Source organism: Falco rusticolus, unplaced genomic scaffold (genome assembly GCF_015220075.1).
Source record: "Falco rusticolus isolate bFalRus1 unplaced genomic scaffold, bFalRus1.pri scaffold_229_arrow_ctg1, whole genome shotgun sequence".
NCBI classification, from domain to species: Eukaryota; Metazoa; Chordata; class Aves; order Falconiformes; family Falconidae; genus Falco; species Falco rusticolus.
The window spans coordinates 799-21,248 of record NW_023618221.1 but is presented as its reverse complement, the minus strand read 5'-3'; the positions used below and the strand labels follow the sequence as shown (position 1 = coordinate 21,248).

At 67.4% G+C, this 20,450-nt stretch overlaps 3 protein-coding genes across 3 annotated transcripts; 1 reads left to right on the top strand and 2 right to left on the bottom strand.

Annotated features, from left to right (window-relative positions):
- Positions 1-836: 836 nt before the first annotated feature.
- Positions 837-4,686, top strand: LOC119142089 (intercellular adhesion molecule 5-like). The gene is made up of 7 exons (XM_037374805.1): positions 837-1,074; positions 1,156-1,435; positions 1,530-1,772; positions 1,859-2,104; positions 2,669-2,914; positions 3,069-3,332; positions 3,419-4,686. Exons 2-7 carry the CDS (start codon positions 1,228-1,230, stop codon positions 3,631-3,633), a joined length of 1,422 nt encoding a protein of 473 aa, XP_037230702.1. The 5' UTR covers positions 837-1,074; positions 1,156-1,227; the 3' UTR covers positions 3,634-4,686.
- A 4,361-nt stretch (positions 4,687-9,047) lies between these two features.
- Positions 9,048-11,123, bottom strand: FDX2 (ferredoxin 2). Its single transcript, XM_037374804.1, has 4 exons — positions 10,997-11,123; positions 10,776-10,882; positions 10,151-10,238; positions 9,048-9,661 (listed from the first exon to the last, which is right to left on the bottom strand). Exons 1-4 carry the CDS (start codon positions 11,110-11,112, stop codon positions 9,505-9,507), a joined length of 468 nt encoding a protein of 155 aa, XP_037230701.1. The 5' UTR covers positions 11,113-11,123; the 3' UTR covers positions 9,048-9,504.
- Positions 11,124-11,819: 696 nt separating this feature from the next.
- Positions 11,820-19,933, bottom strand: RAVER1 (ribonucleoprotein, PTB binding 1; the record flags this gene model as incomplete). The annotated part of the gene is given in 14 exon segments (XM_037374806.1): positions 11,820-12,967; positions 13,070-13,150; positions 13,241-13,369; positions 13,471-13,551; positions 13,689-13,819; positions 15,052-15,160; positions 16,793-16,893; positions 16,983-17,112; positions 17,719-17,910; positions 18,471-18,629; positions 18,632-18,727; positions 18,729-18,749; positions 18,751-18,944; positions 19,837-19,933. Coding segments are annotated over 14 exon segments (1,785 nt in total), but the record flags the coding sequence as incomplete, so codon positions are not given.
- Positions 19,934-20,450: the final 517 nt, after the last annotated feature.

Below are 20,450 nucleotides of genomic sequence, written 5' to 3'. Positions count from 1 at the left end.
CCTGGTCCTGGTCCTGGTCCCCATTCCTGTGCTGGCCCCAGCCCCGTCCCCATCCCCATCCCTTCCCAGTCCCATCCCATCCCATCCCATCCCATCCCATCCCATCCCAACCCAGCCCAGCCCAGTCCCCATCCCAGCCCAGTCCCCATCACCATCCCAGTCCCAATCCCCATCCCATCCCATCCCAGTCCCCAGCCCAGCCCAGTCCCCATCCCAGCCCAGTCCCCATCACCATCCCAGTCCCAACCCCCATCCCATCCCATCCCATCCCATCCCAGTCCCCATCCCAGTCCAGTCCCCATCCAGTCCCAGTCCCCAGTCCCATCCCATTCCCATCCCATCCCATCCCCCTTCCCCAGTCCCCATCCCAGTCCCCATGCTCTTCTCAGTCCTCATCCCATCCCCTCCCCAGTCCCCATCCCATCCCAGTCCCCATCCCCATCCCATCCCAGTCCCGTTCCCATCCCATCCCTTCCCAGTCCCCATGCCCTTCGCAGTCCCCATCCCATCCCAGTCCCCTCCCAGTCCCTCCAGGACTCCCAGCTGACCTCACCGACTGGCCCCCTTGGCAGTGCCACCCACCCTGTGCCAAATCCCGCCCCCCCTTGCCCGGCACCTGGCCCCGTGCCGGGACCCCCATTCCCCCCCCCCAGCGCGGGGACCTCACTGCGCCCCCCCCGGCAGCTCCGCATCCTCCCCGGAGCCCGGTGAGGGTCCCACCACCGGGATCCCCCCCTGCCCGCACAGGGGCGCAACCGGGAGCTGGGCACAACCCTGGTGACGCCGTGTCCCCGCAGCTCTCCCGAGCCCCCCCCAGCTGCGGGCTCCCCCCCACCTGGAAGCCGGCACCACCGGCACCGCAGCTGCCAGATCGCCGGTGCCTTTCCCGGTGGAGGACGTCACTTCGCCATGGCGCTGGCGGAGCAAGAACCTGAACTCACCGTGACGGTGACCGGGGACGTGGTGACCACCGTCACCGTGCTCTCGCCCAGCACCCCGGGCCGGCAGGAGCTGACCTGCACCGCGGCGGTGGGACGGTGGCGCGGACGGCGCGGAGGCAGCTCCACGTCTACCGTAAGGCACGGGGGCATGGCGGGGGCGGGGGGAAATAACCCCCTCCCCGAATCCCGTTAGATTCACGGCAGCTTCCCGCAGGCTTCCCGGCACCCATCCTGGAGCTGAGCCCGGCGGCGGCACCGGCGGGCAGTGAGGTGACGGTGACGTGCCATGCCGGCGTCGCCGAACCCCCCGCTGTCCGGCTGCAGCTCCGCGATGCCGACGGGGGGGGTCCTGGCGGAGGGGCCGCGATCCCAGTTGGAGCTACGGCTGGTGGCGCGTCGGGAAGACGACGGACGCCGATTCGGCTGCCGGGCCAGCTTGGCCATCGGTGCCGGCGCGGTGACCAAGGACGCGGATGCCCGGCTCGCCGTGCTCTGTGAGTGCCGCACCGGGGGGACCCCGGTTGTGCCGTCGGCAACTGGCACGAGCTGCCCCCAGCCTTCCCGGCGTATCCCTCTGGTTTTTTCCAGATATTCCCGAAATATCGGCGAGCGACTGCCCCGCCAACCGCACGTGGCTGCGGGGGACACGGGAAGCGCTGTCGTGCCGGGCCACCGGCAACCCCGCGCCCGCCGTGGTCTGCGGTAAGAATGGGGTCACCGTCAGCACCGGGGAAGCGGCGCTGGTCACCCGCTCCCGCGCCGGCACCTACCTCTGCAATGCCACCAACAGCTTGGGGACACGCAGCCGGCATGTCACCGTCCGCGTGGAGTGTGAGTGGCGCCAGCATCGCCCACCGCGGCACGGTGGGGGCATCTGCACTAACCGCCACCCCCTCCCCCCCTTTTGCCCCCCAAAGACGAGCCCACCCTGACGGAGAGGGGCTGCCCGGCGCACCGCACCTGGGTGGAGGGCGAGCGGTGGGATCTGGTGTGTCGCGCTGATGGGGACCCCCCCCCCAGCACCCGCTGTGCCCGTGATGGCGGTGCCAGCCGCGCCCGGGGCAGCCGCGCCATCGTCAGCCGCACCGATGCCGGGCGCTACGTCTGCCGAGCCACCAACAAGCACGGCACGGCCGTCCGCAGCGTCGTCGTCACCGTCGAGTGTGAGTGATGGCAGTGCCGGGGTGGCAGGGGGGGATGGGATGGGATGGGGGCTGGTGGTGCCGGGATGGCAGGGGGGGCTGCTGGTGCTGGGGATGTTACAGGGGCTGGTGATGGCGGGGATGGGATGGGGGGCTGGTGACACCAGGGATGGCACAGGGATCTGGTGATGCCAGGGGTGCCGTTATCCATGGTGGGGGTGCCATGTGTGTGCCAGGGGTGCCATGGCTGGGGGTGCCATGGCTGGGGGTGCCATGGTGGTTGGGGGTGCCATGTGTGTGCCAGGGGTGCCATGGCTGGGGGTGCCATGGCTGGGGGTGCCATGGTGGTTGGGGGTGCCATGTGTGTGCCAGGGGTGCCATGGCTGGGGGTGCCATGGCCGTGCGGGGGTGCCGTAACAGGGATACCACATCCCTGCCGGTGCCGCCATACCCGTACCGGCCCAAAGGGGAGCCAGGCCGTCTTCGATCCGGTTCCACCGGCACAGGGTGGGGAGGGGGGTGGGTGGGTGGGGGGCACCCGGCACCCAGCCCCCCCCCCCCCGCCGTGTCCCCCACGCTTTGCAGACGAGCCCAGCATCGGTGAGCCGGGCTGCCCGGCGCGGCGGCTCTGGGTGGAGGGGGCACCGGCGGAGCTGGCCTGTGCCGCCAGCGGGAACCCCCCCCCCCACGTCGCCTGTGCCAAAGTGGGGGGCAGCCAGGACCCCCCCCCGGTGAGCCCCAACGTCACCCGCGCCCACGCTGGCACCTACCAGTGCCGGGCCACCAACCCCCACGGCTCTGCCCTGCGCAACATCACCGTCACCGTCGAGTGTGAGTAGGGGGCAACGGGGTGGGGGGTGGGGGGAAAGAGGGGGGGGTGATTTCTAACGAGTGGACCAGGGGGTTTTGGGGTGGAAAAAGGGGGTTTGGTGATTTCTACCCGCCGCGGTGGGCTCGGCTGACCCCCTGTGCCACCCCGGTGCAGACAGCCCCGCCGCGGTGAGCCTGTGGGTCCTGCCCTCCCCCACCGTCCCGCGGGGCTCCAGCTTCAGCGTGGAGTGCCGCGCCGAGGGGCTGCCCCCCCCCACCTACGGCTGGGTGCTGCCCCCCGCCCCCAACCTCCGCTTTGGCCCCGATAACCGCACAGTGGCCATCGCCAGCGCCGCCGCCGCCAACCGAGGTCTTTACACCTGCACCGCGGTCAACCGGCACGGCCAGCGCGCCGGCAGCGTCGTGGTGCAGGTGGATGGTGAGCTGGGTGATGGGAATGGGGGTGGGGGGGTGGGGGTCTCTCCGGCACTGCCGCGGTGTCACCGGCACCCTGGCACCCCGCAGAGAGCCGCCTGGTGCTCCTGGCCTCGCTGGGCTCCTTAGGCGCCGTCACCGCGGTGGGTTTGGCGGCTGCTGGCGGGTATTACCTGAAGACGACGGCGTGCAAGAAGGGCGAGTACAACGTGCGCGACGCCGAGGGCACCGTCAACGCCACCGGCCGGCACCGGCACCGGCGGGATCGCGGCGAGGTCTACGGCATCCAGCTCACCCAGCCGTAACCGGGATTATTCCCGGCCCTATCTTGATGGGATGGGGGGGGTTTGGGGGTCCTGGTGGCCTCCCGTGCCCTGGTTTTGGGGGGTTTTGGTGGGTTTTTTACCATTTCGGCACCATAGTGGCCAATGCGGTGAGGTCTACAGCATCCGGCTCACCCAACCATAACCGGGATCATTCCCAGCCCTATCCCGGTGGGATGGGGGGTTGGGGGTCCTGGTGGACCCCCCTGCCCTCGTTTTTGCGGGGGGGGGGGGGGGGGGGGGGGGTTGCTTTTTTTTAAAACCATTTTGGCACTGTAGAGGTGCCAGTGGTGCCATGGTTGCGTTGGCCAACACGGTGAGGTCTACGGCATCCAGCTCACCCAACCATAACTGGGACTATTCCCGGCCCAATCCCAGTGGGATGGGGGGTTGGGGGTCCCGGCTTCCCCCCCTGCCCTGGTTTTGGGGGGTGGGTTTGGGGTTTTTTATTAACCATTTTGGTGCCGTAGTGGTGCCAGTGGTGCCATGGTTGTGTTAGCCAACATGGTGAGGTCTATGGCATCCAGCTCACCCAACCGTAACCGGGATCATTCCCAGCCCTATCCCGGTGGGATGGGGGGTTGGGGGTCCCGGTGGACCCCCCTGCCCGGGTTTTGGTTGGGTTTTTATTAACCATTTCAGCACCATGGTTGCGTTGGCCAACGCGGTGAGGTCTATGGCATCCAGCTCACCCAACCATAACTGGGACTATTCCCGGCCCAATCCCAGTGGAATGGGGGGGTTGGGGTCCCGGCCGACCCCCCTGCCCTGGTTTTGGGGGATCTTGGTTGTTTTTTTATTAACCATTTTGATGCCATAGTGGTGCCCGTGCCGCCATGGTTGCGTTGGCCAACGTGGTGAGGTCTACGGCATCCAGCTCACCCAGCCGTAACCGGGATCATTCCCGGCCCTATCCCGGTGGGATGGGGGGGTTGGGGGGCCCGGTGGACCCCCCTGCCCTGGTTTTGGTTGGCTTTTTTAACTGTAGCGGTGCCATGGTTGCGTTGGCCAACGCGGTGAGGTCTACGGCATCCAGCTCACCCCAACAATAACTGGGAATATCCCCAGCCCTATCCCAGTGGGATGGGGGGTTGGGGGTCCCGGCTTCCCCCCCTGCCCTGGTTTTGGGGGGGGGGGGGGGGTTGGGGTTTTTTTTTTTAGCAATTTCGGTGCCGCGCGGCACAGCCGTAACTCAGGGGGGGGTGCTCGGGGGGGCCGCAGCTGCCAGCGCGGCTTTGTCCCAAGGGAAAAGCAACACCCAATAAATATTCTGGTTTAATTGGAGGGGGGAGGTGATGAGTCCGGCTGGGGAGGGGGGTGGGAGACCCCCACCTCGCTGCCGGCTCCGACGAGGGGACCCCGGCATCCAGGGCCCCCACCCTAAGGGCCAGGCTTGGGGTGGGTGGGGGTCCCCAAGCCTGTCCCCTGCCACCCGTGGGGCGGGCTCTGCACCGAATCCCGCTGGAAAATCCTGGGGATGGGGACCCCCAGCCCGGCCACCACCTGGCTGGCCCCCAGCCCCCTCCCACGTCCCCAACCCCCAGCCTAACCTTGCCACGCTGTCCCCAAGCCCCCTCCCATGTCCCCAAGCCCCCTCCCATGTCCCCAGGCCACAGCTTGGGGATGGGACCCCCAGCCTTGCCACCATCTGGCTGTCCTCAAGCCCCCTCCCACGTCCCCAACCCCCAGCCTAACCTTGCCACGCTGTCCCCAAGCCCCCTCCCATGTCCCCAAGCCCCCTCCCATGTCCCCAGGCCACAGCTTGGGGATGGGACCTCCAGCCTTGCCACCATCTGGCTGTCCCCAAACCCCCTCCCATGTCCCCACCCCGCACCCAGGACCCCCCTTCTTGTCCCCACAGCTCCCTGCCAGGGCCACCAAGCCACCACCACCCAGCCAAACCCCAGCTCCCGCAAAGCGCCCACCCCCCCAACCCCCCCCCTCCCCCCAGCAGGTGACACTGGGACACTCCAATCTGCCACCAGCACCAGGACATTTAATTGTCCCCAAGGAACACCCCCAGGACCCTGACACCCCCCCAGCCCCCCCGGCACCGGGGTTCTCGCCGTCACCTCCTGCCACTGGGGGGGTGACACCGCTCCCCGCAGTGGGGACATCGGGGGTGGGGGGTCTCGCTCTTCCCGGGGATGTTCCAGCACCGCCGGCACCGCACCCGGTACTTCTTGTACCTGGGGGGGGGAGAACGAAGCCGGTGTCAGGGGGGTGTCCCCATTTCTGGTCTGGGGGTGTCACCGGGGCGGGGGGGAGGGTGTCTCCATCCCTTACCTGATGCCGCAGGCGTTGCAGAGGGGGGTCCCATTCTCTGCCATGCGCCAGAGGGGGGTCCGGCGCGTCTTGCAGGAGGCGCAGCGCTTGCTCCCTGTGGGGGACACGGGGCTGCACCCCCAAACCCAACGGGGGGGTGGGGGGGGCGCCCCCAGACCCACTTGCCCCCCAAAGCCTTACCCTGGCTATGGGGGGTCTCATCCTCCGAGCTGCTGCCCACCCCGGGGGGTCTGGCTGGGGGGCTGCTCCTCCGGCTGGGGTCCCTGTGGGGTAAGGGGGGGTCAGGGGGAGCCCCGGGACCCCCACCCTGGTAGCTGGATGGGGGGGGGGGGCTTGGGTGCGTACAGACGGACTGGAGGGGGGGCGTGGGGTGCAGCTGGACAGACGGACGGGGGGTCCCGGGTGCTCAGGGGTCCGGAGGGATGGGGGGGCTGGTGGTCCCAGGGGTGTGGACAGACGGACTGGAGGGGGGGGGGGTCCTGGGGGTCCCAGGGGTGCAGACAGACGGACGGGGGAGGGGGGGGGTCCTGGGGGTCCCAGGGCTGTGGACAGACAGACTGGGGAGGGTCCTGGGTGCCCAGGGGTGCAGCCGGACAGACGGCCGGCCGGGGGTCCTGGGTGCCGGCCGGGGGTCCCCGGGTGCCCCGGTACCTGCCGCTGCTGCGGGCGGTGATGAGGAGGGGGCGGCCGTCGGCGCTGCCGCTGGGGGGGCCCAGGCCCAGGCACAGGGTCACCCCACGGAACGAGGGGTCCCGGGGCTCAGCGCCGCGCCGGGGGGCTGCCTGCTTGCGCCGCCGCCCGCTGCCGGTACCTGTGCCCCTGCCAGTGCCCGTGCTGGTGCCGTTACTGGTGCTGGTGCCGTAACTGGTGTCGTTACCGGTGCTGGTGCCATAACTGGTGCCGTTACTGGTGTCGCTACCGGTGCTGGTGCCGTAACTGGTGCCATTACTGGTGTCATTACCGGTGCTGTTGCCATAACTGGTGCCATTACTGGTGCTGTTATCGGTACTGGTGCCGTTACCGGTGTTGTTACCAGTGCTGGTGCCGTAACTGGTGTCGTTACCGGTGCTGGTGCTATAACTGGTATTCATGCCATTACCAGTGCTGGTGCCATAGCCAGTGCTGTAACTGGTGTCACTACCGGTGCTGGTACCATAAGTGGTGTCATTAATGGTGCTGGTGCCATAACTGGTGTCGCTACCAGTGGTGGTGCCATAACTGGTGTTGTCACCACTGCTGGTGCTGTATCCGGTGCCATTACCAGTGCTGCTGCTGTAACTGGTATTGGTGCCATAACTGGTGCTGTTACCAGTGCTGTAACTGGTGCCATTACTGGTGCTGTAACTGGTGGTGTTACCAGTGATGGCGCCATTACTGGTGCCATAACTGGTGCCATTACCAGTGCTGGTGCCGTAACTGGTGTCGTTGCCATTACTGGTGCCATAACTGGTGTTGTTACCAGTGCTGTAACAGGTGTCGCTATCGGTGCTGGTGCCATAACTGGTGCTGTTGTCTTTGCCATTACCAGTGCCGTAACTGGTGCCATTATCGGTGCCACTGCTGGTGCCGCTGCCGTTACTGGTGCCATTACCAGTGCCATTGCCGGTGCTGGTGCCGCTGCTGTTACTGGTGCCGGTGCCACGGGCCAGGTGCCGGCACTGGAGGCTGATGAGGCTGAGGGCGTCGGGGCCGCCGGGGGGGGGGCGGGGGCAGCCCGGGGGGCGCCGAGGGACCCTCGGGGGGTGCTGGGGGGGGCTCGGGTGGGACGAGCAGCCGCACGGTTTCCTGCAGGAAGGTGAGACCCTCCCCGGGGGGGGGCCGGGGGGCTGCAGGGCCCCGCGGGGGGGGGCCGGGCTCCCGCTTCTGGGGGGGGCTGCCGTTAGGGCACGGGGGGGGGAAGGGGGGGGGAAGGGGGGGATTCCCCCTCCCCACTCCCCCCGGGATGAGCCATTCCCCGGTGCCCCCCCCCGCGGCGGGACCCTCCCCCGTCCCGGTGCCCCCCCGGCGGGACCCCCCTGGTTCCGTGCCCTCCCCCCCCGACGGGGCCACCCCCTGTCCTGCAGCCCCCACCAAGTCCCCGCGCCCCCCGAGCCCCCCCGACGGGACCACCCCGGTCACTGTCCCCTCCCGGCCCCGGTGCCACCCCCCCGGCGGGACCCCCCTCGTCCCGGTGCCCCCCCTCCCGCGGGACCCCCCCGGCGCTCCCCTCCCGTCGGGATCCCCCCCCAGTCCCGGTGCCCCCCCGGCGGAACGCCCCTCGGTCCCGGTGCCCCCCCCCCAGTCCCGGTACCCCCCAGTGACCCCCCCCCCCCCCCCGTCGGGACCCCTCTCGTCCCGGTGCCCCCTCCCCCGCCCCGGTGCCCCCCGGTTCCCACCTGCGGGCTGGGGGGTCGCCGTCCGCGCCCCCCCCGGGGCTGGGGGGGGGGCAGGAGGGGGCGGCAGGGCTCGGGCTCGAGGCAGAGCAGCCGCTGCAGCAGCGAGAAGTCGGGGGGCTGCCCCTCCAGGAACAGCGGCTCCATCGCCCCCCTCCCCCCCGCGCCGCCGCCCCCCCCCGCCCTAAAACGGCTCCAGCTGCGCGGGGGCGGGGTCAGCGGGGAGGGACCCCGGGGGCGGGACCCCCCCCCCGAGGGGAGCAGGACCCCCCCTGGGGGAAGCGGGGACCCCCCAGGACAGGGCAAGACCCCCCTGGGGGGGGGGGGCAGGACCCCCGGGGGGAGCAGGGACCCCCAGAGTGCAGCAGGACCCCCTCTGGGGGAAGCGAGGACCCCCCAGGACAGGGCAGGACCCCCGGGGGGAGCAGGGACCCCCCAGAGTGCAGCAAGCCCCCCCGGGGGAGTAGGGACCCCCTGAGTGGGGCAGGACACGCCCCCCCCCCGGAAAGGGCGGGGACCCCAGGAATGGGGCAGGACCCCCCCAGGACAGGGCAGAGACCCCCAGGGTGGGGCAGGACCCCCTTATGTTACACGCCCCCCCCAGATGGGTCAGCACGGGGAGGGCCGCGTCTCACACACCCTCTGAGCCCCCCAGCCTCTGCCCAGAGCCCCCCAGCCAGGGGGGGTTTAATCCCAAACGGCGCCCCCCCCCCCCCCCCCAAAAAAAAAGACCCCCAGCACCGCTCAGACGAGATTTATTATTAACAACCTGCAACGCTCATTATCCCAAATCCAGAGCCCCCATCATGGCGGGGGGGGGGGGCCCGGTGTGTCGTCCCCCCCCCCAAGATCTGCTCCCCCCACTCTGCCATCAGTGTCCAGCATCTTTTGAGGGGGGGTCCCGCACCCCTGAGGGGCTGTATCCTGATGAGAGGGGGGGTTGTCCCGCTTGTGGGGGCTGTATCCTCATGGGGGGGAGGTGGGTGTCATCCTTGGGGGGGGTCATCCTTTGGGGGGGGGTCGTCGTCGTCCCCATCAGTGGGTTTTGGGGACGTGGCCGTCCACGTAGAAGTTGCGGGTGACCTTGGGCAGGATGAGGGGGGGGTCGTGTCCCACTTGTGGGGGCTGTATCCTCGTGGGGGGGGTGTCAGCCTTTGGGGGGGGGTCAGCCTTTGGGGGGGTCCCCCCCCCGCCGTCAGTGGGGTTTGGGGACGTGGCCGTCCACGTAGAAGTTGCGGGTGACCTTGGGCAGGACGAAGTGAGCCCCCTCCAGCTCCGGCCCCAGCAGGATCTGGCAGCTCAGGCGGGAATTTTCCTGGAGCAGGGGGGCCTGATCCAGCAGGTCGTCTTCCCTGGGGGGGGAGGGGACACACAAATGTACCGGGGGGGGGGCTGGGGGGGGGCTCACGGGGCCATACCGGGGAGGGTGGGGGGCTCAGAGGGGCTGTGGAGCAGGTCAAGGGCGTGGGGTGGTGTTGGGAGGCTGGGAGGGGGATTGGGGGGGTCTGGGGGGGTCGTTGGGGGGTCTGGGGGTGGGTCAGGGCTTTTGGGGGGGGGGCTCACAGGGCCATAGCAGGGAGGGTGGGGGGCTCAGAGGGGCTGTGAAGCAAGTCAAGGGCGTGGGGGGGATCGGGAGGCTGGGGGGGGGAGATGGGGGAGCTCGGGGAGGGGTCTGGGGGGGGTCGGGGGTTTTGGGGGGGTCAGGGTGGTCCCTGGGGGGATCAGGGGCAGCTCCTGGAGAGGGGTGTCAAGAATTCCTGGGGGGGGGATCAGGGGTCTGGGGGTGCCTAGAGGGCGCAGGGGATTGGGGGGGGGCCGGGGGGGGCCGGGGGGGCCGTTACCGCTCGTCGGGGGCCGGGAGCCGCTCGAGGTGGGGGGCGCTGACGTAGACGTGGCAGGTGGAACAGGCCAGGGAGGCCTCACAGGCGCCTGCGGGACCCCCCCAGCACGGGGACCCCCCCCCCAAATCAGCACCGGGACCCCCCTGGTGCCTCCCCCCCCCCCCCAGCTCCAGCCCATGACACCCCAACCCCGCTGTCCCCCAGTGCCCACCCCACGGTGTTCTCCCCCGGGACGCCCCCAGCCCCGGTGCCCCCCCGTGCCGGTACCCCCCCTCCATCCCGTGCCCCTCCCAGTCCCGGTACTCACCGGTACCCACCGGGACCCGCCCCCAGACCCGGGACCCCCAACCTCCGATGCCCCCCCGGTACCTCCCCCCTCCAGCCCCGGTACCCTCCCCCCCCACACGCCCCGGTACCCCCGGTACCCCTCCCCCCCCCCGTGCCGGTGCCCCCCCGGTAGCCCCGGTACCCTCCCCCCCCCACACGCCCCGGTACCCCCGGTACCCCTCCCCCCCCCCGTGCCAGTGCCCCCCCGGTAGCCCCGGTACCCTCCCCCCCCCACACGCCCCGGTACCCCTCCCCCCCCCCCCCTCCAGCCACCCCCTCCCCCCGTGCCGGTGCCCACCCTCCAGCTCCAGCCCGTGGCGCTGCGCGAGCCGCAGGACGTTGTCGCCGACGCGGCCCCGCACCGGCACGTGCCGCCCCTCCCGGTCTACGAAGACGACGTTCACCCTGCGGGCGGGGCGGGGAGAGGAAGAGAACGGACACACCGGCAGCGGGAATCAGCACGGGACCGCCTCACCCCCACCCCCCTCCACCCTCCCTCCGGTGCCCCCCGGGACCCACACGGCGCCGTCCGGTTCCTCCGCCGCGGTCCCGCAGCTCCGCGCCCCCCGCGCCGCCCCCCGCAGCAGCCGCCGCCGCACGAAGCCGCCGCCGGCCGCCGCCCTGGAGGCCGCCATGATGGGCCCCACGTGACCGCCGCCACGTGACCCCACCCGCCCCGCCCGGAACCGCGCCGGTCCTAGTGCCCGCCCGCCCCGGCGCCTGTCCTAACGGTGCCTGGGGGATACAGGGGTCCCCTCACACTGGGGGGGGGGGGGGGGCGCATTAAACGCCCCGGGGGTGTACAGGGGGGTCTCCTCGCACTGCAGGGTGGGGGGGGGATTAAACTCCTGGGGGGGGGTCAGGGGTCCCCTCCCAACGCCGGGGGGATACAGAGGGTCTCCTCGCACGAGGGGGGGGGCCCCAAGATCCCCTGGGTGGGGGTACAGGGGGTCTCCTCACCGGGGGGGGGGGTGTGCAGGGGTGGTACAGGGCTACCCTAAAATTGGGAGGGGGCGGGTGTCAAGATGAAGGAGGACCCCTCTAACGGGAGGGGGGTTTGTTGCACAAAGAGGGGGGGTTAGGGGACCCCTCTACTGGGGGGGCTCTATGCATGAAGCTGGAGGACCCAGGGGACTGCTGTAAGGGGGGGGGGGGTGTATGGGCTTGCACGAGGAGGGGGCACAGAGGATCCCCAAACTGGGGGGGGTACCCCACAGATGGAAGAGGGGGGACATCAACCCCTAATGGGGGGGGGGACATGACACCCAGACCTTCCCCCCCTGCTTGGCCATACTGGGGGCGGGGGGGGGGAGGGAGAAATTCGAGAGGGGGGCACGTAGGATGGGGGGACCCCCCCCAATTGGGGGGGCAGCTTTATTAGGGTTAACGATAGCGCAGCAAGCATAATCAAAACGGGGAGGGGAGAGGCGATATAAATATAGCTTTACTTTGGGGAGGGGGAGGGGCTGGGGGGGTGGGGACAGACCCCCCCCCATACAGCAAACCAGACAGCATCGACAGTAGAAACAGGGCAACAACTTGAAACCCAGGACACCCCCCCCCCCCAAATAAAAAGAGGGAGGGAAGAGAAAGGGGGGGGGGACGACACCCCCCTCCAAAAGCGCCTGCTGGGGGGTGCGACCCCCCCCCCCAGGCAAGGGGGGGGGGGGGGGAAGGCGGTAACCAACCTCCCCCCCCAGCCGGGAACGGAGGAACCTTTTTTTTTTTTTCCTTTTTTTTTAAAAAAAAAAGGCAATAAAAACGAGCGTTAAAGTAAAAAGGCAACTTTTACCCCAAACGAAGTGTAAAATCTCGGCAGCTCCAGTCGTTAAAAAAAAGAAAATAAAATAAAAACACCAAAAAAAAAAAATTAACCCCCACCCCAGTGAAATGTTGAGGAAGGGAGGGGGGGAGGGGCGAGGTGCCCAGCTCAACCCGGACACCCCCCCCAGGAGGGGAGTATGGGGCTGGGGGTGGGGTGTCCCTGTGTCCGCCCCCCCCCCAGGGCTGGGGACCCCCCCCAAGTTGTTCACCCCAAGCAGCAGGTTAAGGCGGGGAGCGCGTGTTTGGGGGACACACACACACGACACGCGGCTCCCAGTTACTGCTCTGGGATGGGGGGGGGGTATACTGGATATGGCTGGGGGGGGGGCTTACGGCTCTGCAACAGCCCCCCCCCCCATCCCAATCCCCTGGGGGTCCCATCCTTGGAAACCCCTTGAAAAATCAATCAGAACAGAACGTTAAAAAACAAAAAAACAAAACCACAAACATTTGTACATGATTTACAAGGGGGGAGGGGCTGGGATTTTTTTTTTTGGGGGGGGGGGGGGGGCGGGGGGCGTTAAAATATCCTTTCCGCTTCAGGTAGGAGTCGGCGTAGTGCCCCCCCAGCCCCTGGGAGTGCTGCCCCACGTAGCACCCCTCGGGGCTGGGCTCGGGGGAGGGCAGGAGGTGGGAGAAGGCTCGTTTCTGCCCCCCCACCGGGGTCTGCAAGAGAAAAAAAAAAAAAGAAAGAAAAAATGGGGGGGGCGGGGCGTCAACGGGGGGGTTGGGGGGGGTCTGGGTGGAGGAGGGGGGGGGGGGTCTTACCTTTGAGTGGGAGCTGTGCGAGTGGCTGGGGGGTCCCAAGGTGAGGACGGTGTCGGTGGAGCCTGGAGGCATCCCGACGGCCTGGGGGGGGGCGGGGGGGCAAATTAAAGGGGGGGTCTGCGCAATGGCGGGGGGGTCCCCCTGATTTTTTTTAAGGGGGGGGGGTCTCACCTTGTTGAGGTGACTCTGCTTGAGCCCAGCCTGAAGGCCACTGGTGAAGTAGGAACTGGGGGATCCTGAGTAAAAGGGGGGCAAGGGGGGGCCCAACCCCCCCCGCTCAAACCCCGGGGAGGGGGAGAGCTGCAAGGGGAAGGGGTGACAATCAGGGACCCCCAAATTGAGGGGGGGAGCCCAAATTACCCGCTACCCCCCCCTCAAGGTGCTGAGGGGGTGCTTTGTACCTTGTGCCTGCTGTGCCCGAAGCCCCCCAGGATGGGGCCCGCGTGGTCTCGCGCCTGCGGGTAAATCCGGGACCCCAAATCCTTCCGGGGGGGGGGCGGGGGGAGAGAAAAAGGGGAGCTGGAGGGGGCGCCCCCGCTCCACTCCCCTCCCCCCCCCCAAATCCTTCTGACCCTCCCCCTCCCCCCCCCCCAAATCTCAGCCCCCCCCAGGCACCCACCGGCTGGTAGTCAAAGGCGTAGCCCTCGGGCGAGGGGAGGAGCGGCTCGGCCAGGGGGGGCTGAGAAATCCGGGGGGGGGTCGGGACACCCCCCAAAACGCCGCCCTTCAGGTTAAACCCTTTGTTGGCACCTAAAAATGAGAAAAATTAGGGGGGGGGGAGAAACCACCCCAAAACGCCCCTTTTTTTGGCTGGGGGGGGGAACCCCCACCCCAAAACGCCCCTTTTTTTGGCTGGGGGGCGGAAAAACCCACCCCAAAACGCCCCTTTTTTTGGCTGGGGGGCGGAAAAACCCACCCCAAAACGCCCCTTTTTTTGGCTGGGGGGGGCCCCCCCCCCAAACACCCCTTTTGGTTTTTTTGAGGGGGGGGCTCACCTCCCAGGCTGTTTGCCGGCAAGAGGCTGTGCAGGTTCAGGTAGGGGTTGAGGGGAATCTTGAAATCTTTGGGGGGCTCCCCCAGGAGTGAGACCTGCGGGAGAAACACTCCGGGGGCTCAGCCGGCTCCAAGGGGGGGGGGGGCAGGTACCCCCAAATCCTGGCCCCCCCCCCTCCCCGTGCCAGGAGGGGGTGGGGGGTCCTTACCCCCGAGGCGGGGGGTCCGTTCTCGCTGGGTTTGGGTTTTTGGAGGTTGCTGATGACGGAGCCCAGGAGGGAGGTGCTGAGCCCCTGCAGTGCCGGGGGGGGCACGGGCTGGGGGGGGGGCACGGGCTGGGGGGGGGGCAGTTGAGGTACTTGCCCCCCCAACACGGAATTTTCCCGATCGACCCCCACCGGTGCCAGGAAAGAAGCCAGCGGGACGGTCCCGGAAGGCAGCATCGGGGATTTGACGTGGCCCTGCGCCAGTCCCCGGGCAGGGGGCCGCCTGGGGGGGCAGGGGGAGGTGGGTGTCACCCCCCCGGCCCCCCCCACCTGCAGTTCCGCCCTTCCCCCCCCAGCCATCTCACCCCAGTGCCCCCCCCCAGCCCCGGCATCCCCCTGTGCCCCCCCCCAGCCCCAGACCCCCCCAGCGGGCCCCCCCCCCGCTCCAGTCCGTGCCCCCCCCCGCGGTGTCCCCCCCAGCCCCAGCTTCAGCCCATGGCCCCCCCAGTACCACCCCCCAGCTTCAGCCCAGTGCCCCCCCTCCAGCTCCAGCCTGTGATCCCCCCAGTGTCCCCCCCACCAGCTTCAGCCCACGGCCCCCCCCAGTGCTCCCCCATGCCCCCCCTCCAGCTCCAGCCCGTGCCCCCCCTCCCCCCAAACCCACAAGCAGGACCCCCCCTCTGCTCCTCCCACCTACCTGGGGGAGACCTACGTGGCTCCCCCGCTCCCTGCCCCCCCCCCCCCCCCCCCATCCGTGAGCCCCGGAGCCCCCCCCGCACGTACCGGCGAGCTCTCCCAGGAGCGGGGTGGGGGGCTGCGCCGGCGCGCTGGCCAGAGCCAGGGGGCCGTGGGGGAGGGAGCTCAGCGGCGAGTCGCCCAGGATTCCCGGTTTCTGCCAAAAATAACGGGAAATTTCCCGTCGCGTCAAGTGCCGGCCCCGATTCGATACGGCGGGAATACCGGCGGGATGGGGGCGGCGCGACGGGCAACCGGACGGCGGCTGTTGGCACATGGTGGCCGCTGGCACGGCACGGCACGGCACCGGCAACTGCCGCCACCACCCAATACCGGGAACGGCACCGGGGAGATGCTCCCCGCCACGGCTCCGCACCAAACCTGGCCCAAACTGGTCCCAGTTTGGCTGGAAGGAGCCACCCCCCCCTCCCGCCCCGTGCCGAAATCCTCTGCCGGGGCGGGAAAGGGTTATCCCCGCCGGTGGGGTGGGGGGTCCCTTTTTTTTTTTTTTTTACACCCCAGGGTGACACCCCCCCACCCCCAAGTTCGGCACCGGGACTGTGTCACCGAGTCGGAGCACCGGAGCGGAGCGTCTCCAGGATCCAACCCGCTTCTCCCAGTTGCTCCGGTGTTACTGGAGTGACTGGTGGGACCACCAGTCTGGTTTCTGTGTTCCCCAAGTGGGAAATGACGGATCTGGGGGAGGCACCGGGGGGTCCCGGCACTCCGGCTCGGCACACGCAGCCCGGGACGGCGCCGGCTGCCTCCGCCCGCTCCCGCGGGAATTCCCAAAAAATCCCTCCCGGGGCAGCGGGAAAGAGTGGAAAATATATATAAAAATATATATGTAAGAAAATTTATAAAAAAATAAAATCACTGGAGGGGAGGGAAGGGGGGCTGGGGAGGCGGGGGGCTGCGGCAGGGAGCCTGGATCCTTTTCCTTCTCCAGGAACATCCCGGGAAGCGCGAGAGCCGGAGCGGAGGCAGGGAACGCACGGAACGGCCGCGGCGCTGGGTTCGGGAGACCCCCGCGGGACCCGGAGCCGAGGGATTTGGTTTCCGAGGGATTTGGTTTCCGAGGGATTTGGTTTCCGAGGGATTTGGTTTTTCATGGAAGTCAGGAAAGAGCACAAGGCTTCCGGGAATGCTGAGTGCCAGAACTGGCACCGGGAACGCCGGGTGTTAGAACTGGCTCCGGGAATGCCGGGTGCCAGAACTGGTTCCGGGAATGCCGGGTGCCGGAATTGGCACTGGGAACACTGGGTGTTAGAACCAGCTCTGGGAACACCGGGGGCCAGAACTGGCACTGGGAACACTGGGTGTTAGAACCGGCTCCGGGAACACTGGGGGCTGGAATTGGCTCCGGGAACACCGGGGGCCAGAATTGGCACTGGGAACACTGGGTGTTAGAACCGGCTCTGGGAACACCAGGGGCCAGAACCAGTTCTGGGAACACTGGGGGCCAGAATTGGTACTGGGAACGCTGGGTGTTAGAACCGGCTCTGGGAACACCGGGGGCCAGAACTGGCACTGGGAACACTGGGTGTTAGAACCGGCTCCGGGAACACCGGGGGCCAGAATTGGCACTGGGAACGCTGGGGGCCAGAACTGGTTCCAGGAATGCCGGGTGCTGGAATTGGCCCTGGGAACACCGGGTGTTAGAACCGTCTCCGGGAATGCCGGGGGCCGGAATTGGCACCAGGAACCAGAACCGGCTCCGGGAACACCGGGGGCCAGAACCGGCTCCGGGAGCGCCGGACGGCAGAATTCCCGCCGAATTCCCACCTACCTGCTGCGCTTGGGTTTGGTTCTGCAGCGCCAGTTGGAGCAGAGCGGTGGAAAGGGCCGGGTTGGCCACCAGCGGCATGGAGGGAGCGGCGCCCAGGATTCCTGGAGGGAAAGAGGAGAATCCCGAGGGAACAGCCGGACGCAGGGGGGGACGATCCCCGCCGCGGGCTCCGCTCCGTGTTCGGCCTTACCCTGTTTTCCTCCGACGGCCCCATGGAGCAGCGGGTTCAGCAGCAGCTGGAGGGAAGCGGGATTTCCCAAACTGCTGAGGATTTGGAGGATATTTGGCTCGGGAAGGAGCCCTTTCCCGCGGTTCAGCGCCTTGCAAAACCAAAAAGGAGGCGAAACCCCAAAATAAACTAATTTCCAGGCTTTTCTATGCAACAGGCGACCCTGAATTTGCCCTTATTCGCCCCAACCCAGCCAGATCCCGGCTCCCAGCGAGATCCTCGCAGGATTTTGGGGAGCCAGGCAGGGAGGAACCAACCACCCCATCCCTAGGGATAACAGGAGCCAGGGCGCAGCGGCAGCCACGCCGTTGGCCGGCACCGTTGGTGGCTACGCCGTCTGCGGTCCTGCCGGCGCGGCACCTGCCATGCAAAGCTCCTGGTTGTTTTTTTTTTTTATTATTTTTTTCCCCCAAAATCCCAAAGGCTGTGGGCTTTCAGCGCCAACCGGCATTCCGGTTTGGAATTTCACGGCATCCCGCAGGAACACCGGAGCAAGGAGGGGGGATCTGTGCCGCGCAAGCGCCGACGTGCCCAGAAGCCGGAGCTACAGGGCGACAGACGGGCGCTCGGTAGGGGATCCGATGGGAAACGTTCCAGGACGGGCTGCTCCAGGCTGGATACCGGATCTCGGGAATCTGGCAGCGCGGAGGAGGAGGAGGAGGAGGGGGAGGGGGAGGGGGAGGAGGCAGCAGCTCACCGTCGCCTGCGCAGCGATGAGGGCGGCCAACATGCTGCGGCCGGGAGGGCCGGGAGCGCAGAAGGACACGCGGACGTGGTTCCCGGCGAGCGGCACGCCGTCGGTGCTCTGCTGCACCAGTTCCGCCAGTTCCGGCGACTCGTACTCCAGGACGGCGAAGCCCTTGAGCTGCCCATCCTGCCCGTAGGCCAGCTGGGGGGGGAGGGGGACAGCCAGAGCCTGAGCGCGGTGGGGAGGGGGAAGCGGCGCCAGCAACAGCCGGGAGACCCTCGGTGCCACTAGGGAGCCGTGGCACCCCCGGGGGCTGCACTTTGCAGGCTGGGGACCCCCCCATGAGCTCAAAGACCCCGGGGAGGCTGCACCCCAAAATCTGCTGCTGACATGGAGCTGTGGGACCACCTGTGACCTCCACAAAGACCCCAGGGAGGCTTGCACCCCCAAATCTGCCGCTGATACGGAGCGTGGACCCCCTGTGAGCTCAAAGACAACCCCGGGGAGGCTGCACCCCCAAATCCACCACCGATACAGAGCCATGGGACCCCCCATGAGCTCAAAGACCCCGGGGAGGCTGCACCCCCAAATCTGCTGCTGACATGGAGCTGTGGGACCCCCCTGTGACCTCAACAAAGACCCCGGGGAGGCTGCACCCCCAAATCCACCACCGATACAGAGCTGTGTGCCCCCCGTGACCTCCACAAAGACCCTGGGGAGGCCGCCCCCACCCCAATCCCCCCCCCCTCCCCCCCCTCTACCTGGCAAAACGTGGGGGCGCAGGTGGCGGAGAAGACCTGCCGCAGCTCCTCGCGGTCGGCGTAGCTGTGGGGCAGCTTGTCGACGCACAAACACTTGGAATGGAGAAGCTCCAACGTCAACTGGTTGACGTCCGTCCAGTGGACGTAGAGCGTCCGCGTTGCCCAGACTGCTTCCCCAGCAGATCCGACTTGGCTCGGGCCGCCGAATCCTTTTCATATATTCCCACAAATCCGTACCCTTTGGAATGTCCCGTTTTTTTCGCTGTACACCAGGAAACAACCGTTCCAGGTTGCCGAAAGGGCGGACCAGCTCCTCGAATTGCTGCTGGGTGTAGAGCTGGGGGAGGTTGGCGATACACAGGAGAGCGTCCGTGGGCTGCAGCTGCACCGAAATCTCCTTCTCCCGCAGTTTAGTCCGGTGGAATTTTTGGATGGCCGATTCCGCCTGCTCCCCGTTGAGCAAGGTGACGAACGCTGCGGGATGAGAGCCGGGAGGGAAGGGTGAGGCTGCGCCGCCCCCCTGACACCCCAAAACAGTGAAGCTGCATCGGGGGCTTGGCGAGGGGAGGGGTTAAACACCGGCTGAGCAGGGGTAAAATTCACCCCCTCGGGGAGCTGGAAGCCCCCAGGAGCTGGAGGGAAGGTCTTGGTGAGCACCAGCCGGTGAAATCCCACCGTCCTGGGTGAAATCCCACCGTCCCGGGTGAAATCCCACCGTCCCGGGTGAAATCCCACCGTCCCGGGTGAAATCCCACCGTCCCGGGTGAAATCCCACCAGAGGGAAGGTCTTGGTGAGCACCAGCCGGTGAAATCCCAGTGTCCTGGGTTAAATCCCAGCATCCCGGGTTAAATCCCAGCATTCTCCGTGAGGCCTCGTGCAAGTTGGTGCTGTCCCCAAGCTCCGAGGAGGCAGCGGGGACAGGGACGAAGCCCCCAGCCCCCCCTGCTGTCTAAAGAACCTCCCACCGCTTTTCCTCCCCCCAAATCCTGGGTTTGGGGTTGGTTTTTGGGGGGGGGATAAGGCTGGTGGGCACAACCCCCTCCCCGAGGGGCTGGATTGAACCCCCTCGCTCAGAACCCCCCCCCGGGGGTTTGGAAGGTGATGGAAATCCTGAAAAACACCCCCAGCCCCCACCCCGGGGGGTGGTTTAAAATCCTCAGGTTGAATTTTTGGTGTGCCGAAAGCCAGGCACTGCGGCCGAGCGCAGCGGGAAAGGGACGTAGAACGTGGTGTTGGTTTTTCCTAACGGGATACCTGGCAGGAAAAGTCACCGAATGTGGCCCTGGGGGGTGCTGAGCCTGGCTGCGGCGCTGGATTCAGCACGGGGAGTCACCGGAGACGCAGCCGCGAGAGCAGCTTACTCACCAGTCCCTTTGTATTTGTCCACAAAGCAGTATTTCAGCTCGTAGTCGCTCAGCAGATCGTGGACTTCCTGGATAAACAGGGGGGGGAAAAAAAAGGAAGGGCGAAGGGGGGGAGAAAAAAAAGGAAGGGCGAAGGGGGGGAGAAAAAAAAGGAAGGGCGAAGGGGGGGAGAAAAAAAAGGAAGGGCGAAGGGGGGGAGAAAAAAAGGAAGGGCGAAGGGGGGGAGAAAAAAAAAGGAAGGGCGAAGGGGGGGAGAAAAAAAAAGGAAGGGCGAAGGGGGGGAGAAAAAAAAGGAAGGGCGAAGGGGGGGAGAAAAAAAAGGAAGGGCGAAGGGGGGGGAAAAAAAAGGAAGGGCGAAGGGGGGGTGAAAAAAAGGGAAGGCGAAGGGGGGGGAAAAAAAAAGGAAGGGCGAAGGGGGGGGAAAAAAAAGGAAGGGCGAAGGGGGGGAAAAAAAAGGAAGGGCGAAGGGGGGGGAAAAAAAAGGAAGGGCGAAGGGGGGGGAAAAAAAAGGAAGGGCGAAGGGGGGGAGAAAAAAAAGGAAGGGCGAAGGGGGGGAAAAAAAAGGAAGGGCGAAGGGGGGGAAAAAAAAGGAAGGGCGAAGGGGGGAAAAAATGG

What these genes read in the sequence shown, in the direction of transcription:
- LOC119142089 (XM_037374805.1), top strand. Translation starts at nt 1,228, where the DNA reads ATGCCGGCGTCGCCGAACCCCCCGCTGTCCGGCTGCAGCTCCGCGATG. An exon ending in TGTCACCGTCCGCGTGGAGT is followed by an intron (nt 1,773 to 1,858) that starts GTGAGTGGCGCC and finishes TGCCCCCCAAAG; the next exon opens with ACGAGCCCACCCTGACGGAG. An exon ending in CATCACCGTCACCGTCGAGT is followed by an intron (nt 2,915 to 3,068) that starts GTGAGTAGGGGG and finishes ACCCCGGTGCAG; the next exon opens with ACAGCCCCGCCGCGGTGAGC.
- FDX2 (XM_037374804.1), bottom strand. Translation starts at nt 11,112, where the DNA reads ATGGCGGCCTCCAGGGCGGCGGCCGGCGGCGGCTTCGTGCGGCGGCGG. An exon ending in GAGGAACCGGACGGCGCCGT is followed by an intron (nt 10,883 to 10,996) that starts GTGGGTCCCGGG and finishes CCCCGCCCGCAG; the next exon opens with GGTGAACGTCGTCTTCGTAG. An exon ending in CTCCCGGCCCCCGACGAGCG is followed by an intron (nt 9,662 to 10,150) that starts GTAACGGCCCCC and finishes CTCCCCCCCCAG; the next exon opens with GGAAGACGACCTGCTGGATC.